Below are 12,010 nucleotides of genomic sequence, written 5' to 3'. Positions count from 1 at the left end.
AGCTTTTTGATGACTGTTTCAATTTCTTCCCAAGTCACTGGTCTATTGAGATTTTTAGATTCTTCCTGATTGAGTTTTGGAAGGTTGTATTTTTCTAGGAATATGTCCATTTCCTCCAGGTTGTTCAGTTTGTTGGAATAGAGTTGTTCGTAGTATTTTGTAACAATCCTTTGTATTTTGGCAGGGTCTGTTGTTATTTCACCTCTTTCATTTATGATTTTGTTTATTTGAGTCCTCTCTCTTTGTTTCTTGGTTAGCCTGGCTAGAGGTTCATCAATCTTGTTTATCCTTTCAAAGAACTAGCTCTTGGTTTTGTTGATCTTATGTATTGTTTCTTTGGTCTCTATGTTGTTTATCTCCGCTCTGATTTTTATTATTTCCTTCCTTCTGCTTATACTGGGCTTTCCTTGTTGCTCTTTTTCTAAATCTTTGAATTGTAGAGTTAGATAATTTGTTACCATCTTTTCTTGTTTTGTTTTTTTTTTTTTTTGTTTTGTTTTTTTGCAATAAGCTTGTAGGGATATGAACTTCCCTCTCAAAACTGCTTTTGCTGTGTCCCATAGATTTTGGATTGTTGTGTTTTCATTGTCATTTGTTTCCAGGATGTTTTTAATTTCTTCCTTGATTTCTCTGATACCCAGTCCTTGTTTAATAGCATGCTGTTTAGTCTCCATGTGTTTTATTTCTTTGGATTATTTTTATTGTAGTTAATTTCCAGTTTTATGCCACTATGATCTGAGAAGATGCTTGATATGATTACTATCTTCTTGAATTTGAAGAGACTTTGCCTATGTCCCAACATGTAGTCTATCTTTGAAAATGACCCATGTGCACTTGAGAAGAATGTATATTCTGTGGCTTTGGGGTGGAATGCTCTGAAGATGTCGATTAATTCCTTCTGGTCTAGTGAGTCATTTAGGATTGATATTTCTTTGCTGATTTTTTGTTTAGATGATTTGTCCAAAGGTGATAGTGGGGTATTAAAATCTCCTACTATGATTGTATTGCTATTAATCTCTCCCTTAATGTCCTCCAGCAGGTTTTATTTATTTATTTATTTATTTTTTATGTATTAGGGTGCTCCCATATTGGGTGCATATATATATTTACCAGGGTTATTTCTTCTTGTTGGATTGCTCCCTTTAATATTATGAGGTGACCTTCATTATCTCTTGTTATGTTCTTCACTCTGAGATATAATTTGTCAGATATAAGTATTGCTACCCCAGCTCTTTTTTCATTTCCATTCGCCTGGAAAACCTTTTCCCACCCCTTCACCCTCAGTCTGTGTGTGTCTACAAGTGGGTTTCTTGTAGACAGCAGATATATGGGTCTTGTTTTCTTATCAAATCTGTTACCCTATGTCTTTTGATTGGAGTATTTAATGCATTTACATTTAACATTATTGATAGGTACTCATTTGACGCCATTTTTATTCTATACCCCTGTGTTCCTTCTTTGCTTCATATTTCTTTATTTTTACAGTAGACCCTTTAACATTTCTTGCATTGTTGGTTTGGTGGAGATAAATTCCTTTAATCTTTTTTTTTGTCTGTGAAGCTCCTGATTTCACCTTTAATTTTGATTGATAGCCTTACTGGGTACAGTATTCTTGGATTCAGACCCTTCCTTTGCATGACTTTGTATATTTCATTCCATTCTCTTGACCTGATGAGTTTTTGTTGAGAAATTAGTTGCTAGTCTGATGGGGATTCCTTTATATGTAACTTTCTCTCTCTCTGGCTGCTTTTAAGATTCTTACTTTGTCGTTGGTGTTTGCCAATTTAATTATGATGTGCCTTGGCGTCGCTCTTTTGGGATTCATTTTGCTCGGGACTGCGAGCATCTTGGATTTGTGTGGGTTTTTTCTTCTCTATCTCAGGAAAGTTTTCTGTCATTATTTCTTGAAATACGTTTTCCATGTTTTCCTCAGTTTCCTTTCCTTCTGGAATCCCTATTATTCTAATATTGTTTTGTTTTGTATTGTTCCAAAGTTCCCTTAGGCTCTCCTCCTGCTTTTTAATTTTTTCCCCCCAGAAGCTGCTCTAATTGGGTATTTTTTTTTCCATCTTCTAGCTCACTAATGCGGTCCTCTGCTTCTTCTAGTCTACTCTTGATGCTTTCTATTAAGTTCTTTACAGTAGTGATGTCATTTTTCATTTCTTCTTGGTTCTTCTTCATTTCCTCTTTGTTCTTACTTTTATTGTCAAATTTGTCTTCCATTCTTTTTAGCCATCTTATGATCATTACTCTGAATTCTTGCTCTGGTAGGTTGCTTGCCTCTAACTCATTTACTTCCTTTTCTGGTGATGCCTGCTTTTCTTTCATATGCGAGCTGTTTCTTTGTCTCCCCATGATCTCTCTTTTCAGGATGTCTGGTTATGTAGTTCTCTCTCTTCTGCTTTGATTTAAAGATACAAAATACAACACAACCAGGTACAACACACAAGGCACTGAACAGAAATGTGCTTGCGATATTAATAACCTCCAATAAAGGTGACTAGAACCCAGCTAACAGAAACATACAATCAAACAAAAAGAATAAGCAAACCAATCTAACAAAAAAGCATAAAACTTCAACATTCAACTACAAAGGAATAGAGAGAGAGAGAGAGAGAGAAAGAGAGAGAGAGAGAGAGAGAGAGAGAGAGAGGGGGGGGGGAGACTGTTTTTTTGTTTGTTTGTGTTTTAGTACAGTGACAAGGGAGGTGTGAATGGGCTTGGAGCAGTGGGTTGGAATTTAGATATACACAAGTAGGGTGAAATTTTAGGAGGGGGTAAACAGAAAGAATAGGGAAAATCTGGAGCAGGAAAGGGTTAAGATAAACAAGACACCAAAGGGAAAAGGTTAGGAAGAGAGTGATGGCATAAAGGTAGGGTTGAGATAGAATAAAGCGTTGGAGAAGGAAAGATAAATATAGACTGTAGAACAGTAATCCTGAAGTTAAAAAAAAAAAAAAGCAAATAATATGACACTTAAAAAAATAAATAAATAAACAAAAGAAAATAAGATAAAAAAGGTAAAATAGTAGTAGTAATAATGTTGATTACATATAAAATGTAATAATTAAAAAGGTAAAATCAAGTGAGGAAAAAAGGAAAAAAATAGTTTCTTGAGTAAACGTTACAAATAATGAAAAAAAGAAAAAATTAGACAACAAAAATTAAACAATTAAAAAATAAAAATAAAAAATTAAATAAAATTTGCAGTAATGAAGGTCATTCACTTCCTCTATCGTTCTGTTTGGCTCGCCTGTTTCCCAGTCCGGGCAGTATTGCAGTTCCCTGCATTTCACTGCTCCTCAGTGTTGTAGGCCGGTCCTGATTTTTAAGCAGGTCTTGCTTTGATTTTTTTCATTACACTAGGGTCAGTTTGTGATTTAGCCTCTGGGTGGCACTGTTTCTGGGTTGACTTCCAGAGCTTTAAAGCCTTCTACTTGTAAACGCCGCACCTGTCCTCCTGTTTCTGCTCGCGGGCTTCTGTCTTCGCTGGGAGCACTCACCCTCTCCCTGTGAAGTCGACCTTTTCGCTGTGCGGTGGGGCGCTCTTGTGAGTCCAACTGTTCGTGCTGCTGGGGATCAGCATTCTGGGGCTCACAGCTGCTTGGTGGTCGCTGTGGCTGTGGATATCCAGGCCTCTGACACGATCCAAATTCCCTTCAAGATGGCGAAATTTCCCCCGCCCCAGCCCGTAGGTAGCTCCTGGAGGGGACCCAGCCCCGCTGCCATGGGTGCCTCCCTGTCAGGGGCACCCTGATCAGCGGCCCCCCAGTTTCTTCTGGTGTTCGGCTGTCTCTAGGCTTGCTAATAAACACTCACAGCACAGGACCTTCAGCTGCTCGCTCTTTCTGCTTCGGGACAAGGCTCAGAATCCGCCTATCTATTCTTCCGCCATTTTCCAAGGGTAGTCGGATGTTTATGTTTTAACTTATTTGGGCTATTGGCCACTTTTCCCCCTAGGTGTTTAGAGGCCTCATTTCACAGTGTACCTTCTCACTAGGGAGAGAAGGAAAGAACTCTCACCTGCCACCGCCTGCTCGGGAAAGCCAGCCCCTGGTCTGCATTAGCAGCCAGCTTGCCGTCTCTCAGTAACTCCTGGAACAGTCAGCCCCAAATGGCCAGCACTGGGCAGCTCCTTCCAACTTAGGACCAATCAGAAAAAAAGCAAAACGTTGCTAAGAGAGTAGATCTTACACATTTCTTATCCCAAGGGGAGAGACAATTTGTAACGATGTATGGCAGTGGATATTATCTAGAATGATTATGGAATCATCATGTTGTATATCTGAAGCTAAAGTTAAATGTTGATTATACCTTAACACCCCTCTTCCCCAAAACAAAGAAGAAGCAACACATGCTTCTCTGACCGATCATATAGGATGCCCGCTTCTAGTTAGCCCAGCACAGCCTCTCCATGCCGGCAGCCTCCGGCCAGGGCGCAGCTGAAGCCTCCTCTTTTTCCACTCTGAAGCTCTTCCACCTTCGGCCTGCTTTTGAGTCTCTGCCAAAACATAAATGACTCCTTTGCTATAGCAACTTCTGAATAAACTTGGCTTTTCACGATTTTTGTTTATTTCTATGTGCTTCCCATTGTTATTTCATACCTCTTCTTCCCACTAGCTGAGTATGAGGTTCCTGTTTCCCCACATCTTTACCCATCACAGCCATATTCTCTGTCTTTTCAGCTTATGCCGGTCCAGTGGGTGAAATGGGAATTCACTGTTGTTTATTCGCTTGACTGGTTATTATTAGTGAGATGGAGTCACTGTATGACAAGTTCTTTGCAGAGGTGATTAAGAGATTTATAGAAAGGAGTTACGATCTCATCTGTGAGCTTCTTGTGTATAGTAAAAGTGAGAAGAGAAATTTCTGGGGGCATTTTATATATGTCTGTGAAGGAAAAAAGGGAGTTATGACACTACCTTTAAGATATAAGAGGATACAAATATCAGACAGTTTAGCTTTGTTTTTGAAGAGGGGAAGCAGTGAGAACCATCATCCTAGATTTTTTTCTTTTAGCAGAAAATGTCTTTTTTTTTTTTTTCTAAAATAAATTTTAAGCATAAACAAGTTTTCTAAAATAAATTTTCACCATAAACAAGATGAAAACTGGAGTGAGTGCCTCAGGCAAAACGAAGTTAGTAGTATGGCTCCACCTACACGTCCTACCACCAGGTCACCTGACACTCGGGCGGAACCCTGGGGCTGGACACTCACCTTCCTCAGGAGCCTGCTGCTGTGAGAATCGAGAGGAACTCCGTTTTCATCACTCCCCACCTCCGTGTGAAAGGGGAACTGGGTAAGTCCTACAGACTTGGGGCTGACACATGCTGTTTCTGTGGCTTTCTGGCAGGCAGGAGTTTGTGGATGCTTACGTGAACTACATCTTCCAGCTCTCCGTTCACGAGTGGTACACAGCGTTTTCCAGTGGCTTCCTCAAGGTGTGTGGTGGCAAAGTGCTTGAGCTCTTCCAGCCTTCGGAACTAAGAGCCATGATGGTGGGGAACAGCAACTACAACTGGGAGGAGCTGGAGGAGGTGAGCATTTTCCTCTCCAGTGGCCGGGGGACTGTGCCCAGAGCTCGGTCTCCTTCCAGGGGCAGGGTTTGGAGGCCTCCTGTGTCTTAGAGGTTGGTTCTCACTCCTAAATGCATGTGGTACATACAGTGCCCACCACAACCTTCTCTTCTCTAAGATACAGTTTTTCCTTCTTGTCTTTTGGGGCAGACTGCCATCTACAAGGGAGATTACTCAGCCACACATCCCACTGTGAAACTATTTTGGGAAACTTTTCATGAGTTTCCACTGGAAAAGAAGAAGAAGTTTCTCTGTAAGTATCAGGGTTCTCAGTATGTTACTCGTCAGGTGTTAGTTTTGGGTGTGGTGTAGGACACACTCCCCAAGTAAGATTCTCTTTCAAATATGGCAAACAGTTAATAAATGTTTATACTTTTGTCTTGATATCTCAGGCACAATATATTAATTCCTAGTTGTTGCTCTGAAAACATTTGCTTTTCTTATATTAGTGATTCCTTTAAGTATCACGTTGATGAAATCGAATCGTTTGGATTAATTTGCCAAATCTGTCTAGCCGTTTGAAAATATTACAAAGTGTCTATTGCCTTTGTAACTCGGGAGGTGTGATGTATATTAGCTTTTCAATCGTGGTATAATTCACGTACCATACAATTCACCCATGCAAAGCGTACAACTCAGTGGTTCTTCAGTGTGTTCACTGGGTTGTGAAACGATCCATTTTAGAACATGTTCGTCACTGCAAGGGGGAACCCACGCTCAGTAGCAATCGCCCCCCATTTCCTCCTCTCCCTCCACCTCAGCCATCTGTTTCCTGTCTGTGGAGGTGGCTTTTCTGGACATCTCATGTAAAGGGAATGATACAGCCTATGGTCCTCTCTGACTTCCTGGCTGACCCTGGAGAAGGGGAATACATGTGGAAAGGAACATGAGCTCTGGTTTACGTGAACAAACGCAGCCTTTAAAAAATAGTTGACATCTTAGCGTCAATGTATAGTTAAGGACAGAAATTAGCCAGTGAATAGCATAGAATTCTTACTCATAGAAAACCAAAAAGGAGGATTTGAAAGGTCCTTTCTTTTGCTTTCTATGCATGAGCATTTGTTAATATTAGTGATGTGCACGTTGGCACATAAAAGCAGCGGTACTTCTCCCCCGAGCCACAGGGTGTCACTCTTTCCTCTCTGCTCCCTGGAGGGCGGCCGAGAGCGGCTCCCCGTTGGCGGAGCTAGTCACGCCGGTTCCCTTTCTCCGCAGTGTTCCTGACGGGCAGCGATCGGATCCCCATCTATGGCATGGCGAGCCTGCAGATCGTCATCCAGTCCACGGCCAGCGGGGAGGAGTACTTGCCTGTGGCCCACACTTGCTATAACCTCCTCGATCTCCCCAAATACAGCAGCAAAGAGATCCTGAGGGCGCGGCTGACCCAGGCCTTGGACAACTACGAGGGCTTCAGTTTGGCCTGAGGCCCCGGCTTGCCCCAGATCCCCCTCCTTCCTCAGTGTGCACATGGAGGCCTATACAGAAAACCATGGGGAGTGAGCTCTATTTTTTTATTGCATACGTGTGTGGGGACTTTTGAATCCTGAACCTGGTTGATGTGTTTCTGGGGTTGTATGCACTCAGAAACCTTCTTGAGAAGTCGGGGGTCGGGGGATGGGTGAAAAATTGGCTGTTGTATGAGAGGGTGTTTTTGTTTTTTAACCAGATGACGGAGTGCTCCTTGCACTCGTGAATATGTTGCACTCTGCTGGATGCAATGGCAGCGGTTCTTAAATTCTCATTCCCCAAATGTCTCTCTCAGCTCTGGTCTTTCCTTACAGTGCTTCCTCTTCCTTCTCTTAACGTCTCATTCCTTCGCACGAGTGATTTTAACTTATCTGTCCTTTCATACTGGCACACACAGACTGTCTCCGCTCCCTGGCTTGTCGCAGCCCTATTCTAAGGACTAGGAGGAAAGGGCTACTTCAGAAACTCCCACTTCCCACTCACTGAGTGCGGGTCCATTACTTGGCTGAACTCTTGAGAATTCAAGGGAGCCTTTATGAACACATTTTGCTTAAAAACAAAAAAAAAGTTTTTGAGGGATTAGCAATCTCCTCATGGCTCTCCCTGTCCTGGGCCTCCTTAAAGATGTGCAGAGTAGTTTAGAGTGGCAGCTGAGCTTAATTTATTTTGTTGCTCAGCCAAATTCCTTCTGACAGGAAGGTGAGGTGATTAAGTGTTTTTTTTTAGAGTATCTTCTCTAAGAAAAGTAAAAATAATGAATTCCTTGTTCTGTCCTCTACCACTGTCTATTTCCTCCCTCCTGTCTTTTTCCTTTTCCTACCCTTCCCTTACTACTTTTTCTTTCACTTCATCTCATTGTTACCCAACTTAATGCTCCCTTCCTCTCCTCTCCTAATGGATGCCTGTGGTCTATTTTTTTATTCCTATTTAAATTGCAAAATTTCTATTCAGATTTTTTTTTCCCCCTCTTCCCTAATTGCTAAGACTTAAGGATGTTCTTTATGCTGGAACTTTTGTTTATTGCATTCGAAATGTTTGTTTACAGTGGGATTGGGGGGACGATTGCGTTGAAAGCAGATATATGTATCTCAAACATCATGACATGTTCAACCTTCTTCCGTGTGGGACAGGAAAATTCTACATGGTCAAAGAATCCATGTGAACCTGATTTTAAATGCCTAATCACTAGAGAAAGACTTATTTATATAAAATGAAGTATTTATGAATCTTGATATAGCATCAAATCTCAATGAAGGATTGTAGATTTTTGATTTTGTTTTTCTGTTTTTAAAATGTATTCCAATTGCTAAATTGGTAGTTTTTTTCAGTCTTTATAATACAAGGTTAAAAAGAAGATATACAGTTATATGAAATGTTTATTTTCTATGTGTGTGCATATAGTTCAATATTATGCAATAAATTTGGTGTTTTAACTTAAAACTATTTCTTATTGTACTTGCAGAATGGGTGGCTTGCTTTCAGTAGAAACACTAAGTCATCTACCCAAATGATCTAATAGCAGGTGCCAGAGAAACAGAAAAAAGCAGTGCTGGGGCCAGGGTGGGCAGAGGACACTGAGGGCGAATAGCATTTCTGAGGGCTGGGAGGGATGAGAGCTCTCCCCATGCAGGGGAAGGCCTGCGCAAAGGCTTGTGTATGGGGCCGTGTCTAGGGAAGCACAGGAATAATCTGGAGACAGCATCGGAGGAAACAGGAAAACAACGGGAAGGAAGACTGGGGAGAAAGAAGGTATGTTCGGGGTCAAGGAACAGGGCTAAACATTGGAGCGTTAGTTGACAGTAAAGTAGGATTTGTTAAACTGTTCATCACCCTGGGGTGAGGCTGGAGGCAGTGACCTGACTTGAGCTTGATTTTAAGAAGAAAGATGTGGCAAGAGAGACAGTTAGGAAATGGAGTGGGAAGAGCAGGACAGAAAGAGCACCTGAGAGCAGTGAAGGTGGCGGCCGTGCAAACAACAGAAATGGGGATGTTCGGTAGATTTAGATTTAAAAACCAATTATACTGTATCATTTTGCCAGATTTAAGAGATGGTTTAAAGAGGTGGTCAAAAGAATAGTAGGTTCTCATTATTAAGTTCCATTCAACAAACATGTAATAGTATAAGTAACTGCTAATTTTGAGGGGCGCAAAAAGCCGGATGCATTTAATTTTGAATGGAACTAGCCAAGTTATTTTAAGTTTCTGGGCCTTGGAATCCTCAAACGTGAAGTAAGGGGATTGGACCAGATAATTTCTAAGGTCCCTTTGAGCTCTACATTTACAACCCGGAGAACAGTGCCTGCTCACAGAGATGCCCAATAAATAATCCTGAACATCTGTGGCGTGAGTGATGTTCTGTGCTGCTGCCAAAACACTGATTTTCCTGGGGTATTTTCTCTTTTCCCTTCATCATCTACTGTTTTAGAAGACTCTTCATCATCTCTGGATTCACCTGCCCACCTTCCTTCCCTCTGCAAATATTTTGGCGTTTCTTCACTGTTTCAGTCATCAACTAATTTAATGAAACTGCTTGGCAGCTGAACGTGTAACCCAGGCAGTTCAGTAAATTCTGATCACTGCATCTCCTCCCCATGCAAGCCTTCTCATGACATACTGCTTCTCTATGGATCCTGGAGATAAGGGGTTGGAAAACTATAGCCCATAAGCTATAGTTTAACATTATTTAAAGGGTTGACCATTTTTTTTTTTTAAAGGAAGGGTAGGGTCAAGGGCAGGGGTGGGCTAAAGGGGATTATGGGAGGGGGGCATATGTAATACAACAATAAGGATTATTAATTAAAATACATACATAAAAAGGACAGATATGTGACAAAACCAACAGGCAGCACAGCCGCTGTGGACACTGCAGATCTCACCAGCTTCCACCCCAAAGCTGTTAGTGTTCACGGCCATTGACCACCTGAGTCTCCCTTCCTACCTCAGCCCCCTCTGGCTCTTGCTGGATATCAGGAACTGCACCACCAGCCAGTCCAGACTTCTGCAGCTATGCATGTGTTAGAAGATATCAGCCTAGATTCCCACGCTGGCCCCACTGCCAAGCATGCCCGTGGGGCTGTCCCTCAGCTAGGTATCGCATGCCACCAACCTCACACCTGCTACTGGCCTCCATCGCCATGCACATCCCCCAAGGAGACTGTGTAGCAATGGGAGGGAGCCCTGTACCTGCTTTTGGATCGGGATCAGGCCCTGTCTTCTGTCACTGGCCTGTAACTTTGTGCTTACCCACAGCTAGTCCTTCCCGCTCACCCCTGGCCTGATCCCCATTACCAGCCCCAACTCCCAAGTGCCTGTGGCCACACCCGGCAGCCACAGTGGTGCACACCAACAGCCAGAGCCCCTGCAGCTGCTGGGGGCCCACAGTTGGCCTCAGCCCTGCACTGCTGTCCACTTCTGCGTGTGTCTCTGCTACTGGATGTTGCTACTTCATAGGCACCTGTAGCTGGCCCCACGGCTAAGTGTGTGCACGTCACTGGCTCTGGTCAGCCACCCCTTCTCCATTCTGGTCCCTAGCTGCTGGGCCTGGAAGTGCTGTTAAAGACCCCCAACAGCTAGTGCAGCCTCTAAGGACTCCTCACAGTGCTTATCAAGGAGCACATAGTTGATGTTGTACCCTCCAGCGACCTGAATCAGTGATGACATCCCTCCCACCCCGGTCCTGGCCCCATTGCTACCATATGTTCCTTCACTTGGTGCCGTTCACCACTAGGTCCGGGGTCCTGGGGAGCAGTGACAGTCTTCACTTACCAAGGTCAGTTCATAGAGCCTAGTGAGGTGACCCCTTCAAATGCACAGACACTTAGCACCGTGTACAGGAACCATGAAGAAGCAGAGCAACATTCCCACCCACGGAATAAAGGGAATCTCCAGGACTTGGCTCCAAAGAAATGGAGATCCGGGGATTTTCTGACAATAATTCAAAAATAATTGTTCTAAAGATGATCAGAGAACTAGTAGAGAATACGAACAATTTAATAGTACCTGGAAAATAATACAAGAACAGAATGAGAAATACAAAAAAAAAAACAAAAACAAAAAAAACACACAAAAGAGATGCAAACTTTGGAGCCAAAGGATACAATGGCTAAGCCGGCCTGTGTGTCTCAATGGTTGAGCTTTGACCCATGAACCAGGAGGTCCTGGTTCCGTTCCTGGTCAGAGCACATGGTGCAGGCTTGATTCCAGGTGGGGGCCTGTGGAAGGCAGACAATAATTCTCATCATTGACGTTTCTCTCGCTCTCCCCCTTCCTCTCTGAAATCAGTAGAAGTATACCTTAAAATAAAATTAAAATTAAAAACCTCTAGTTTGTGTTAAAAAAAAATACAATGATGGAAAAATTCAATGGAGAGCTTCACAAGACTTGAACAAGCAAAAGAATCAGTGAACTTTAAGATAGATCACTTGAAATTATCCACTTGGAGTGAAAAAAAAAATGAAAAGGAGAATAAAAAAGACCAACAGGACTTATGGGACACCATTAAGAAAAACAATGAGGAGATCATTGGAGTCACAGAGAAGCAAGGAGAAAGGGCTAGAAAGCTTATCTAAGTAAATAATGGCTGAGAACATCTCAAACCTGGGAGAGATTTGAGTATAAAAGGCACAAAGCCAAGGAGGAGCTGGTCATCGGGAGGAAGAGAGTAGGCCCGCGTGTCTTCAGAAAAGAGGGAAATTCTCCCGAGGATTAGTAGATGGAGGAGTTCCCTGAGGGAAGTGACATAGAAGTGACCGGGCTTTTGGTGAAGGGGTTAGTTAACAGCACGAGAGCAGAGCCTTGTGAAAGATGTGGCAACTGTTGGTTTTGGACCACAAGCCTCTGCTGTGGGATGCTAACCCAGGCTGGCTCAAACGTAGGTAGGACCTGAGTCAGGTGTGGGCCGGTGTTTCTATCTGGGCTGCCATTTGCCTGTGCCCAGAATATGCAACTGAAGAGCAACTAGAGGAGGG

The 12,010-nt window shown here is 42.8% G+C and overlaps 1 protein-coding gene across 2 annotated transcripts in view; it reads left to right on the top strand.

Annotated features, from left to right (window-relative positions):
- Positions 1–8,483, top strand: part of HERC3 (HECT and RLD domain containing E3 ubiquitin protein ligase 3) — an 88,032-nt gene extending 79,549 nt beyond the window's left edge. For both annotated transcript variants that reach the window (XR_014794851.1, XM_084881762.1), the window contains 3 exons: positions 5,354–5,537; positions 5,727–5,829; positions 6,792–8,483. Coding sequence is in view for 1 of the 2 variants with exons in the window: in XM_084881762.1 (XP_084737888.1) it covers positions 5,354–5,537; positions 5,727–5,829; positions 6,792–7,000 (496 nt within the window). In the remaining variant the exon portion in view is untranslated. The remainder of the gene's footprint in view (positions 1–5,353; positions 5,538–5,726; positions 5,830–6,791) is intronic.
- Positions 8,484–12,010: the final 3,527 nt, after the last annotated feature.

The sequence above is a fragment of the Pipistrellus hanaki genome (assembly GCF_964339955.1).
Source record: "Pipistrellus hanaki genome assembly, chromosome: 1".
Lineage (NCBI taxonomy): Eukaryota > Metazoa > Chordata > Mammalia > Chiroptera > Vespertilionidae > Pipistrellus > Pipistrellus hanaki.
Note: the sequence above shows the minus strand (reverse complement) of the source record. Positions and strands in the feature narration are given on the sequence as shown.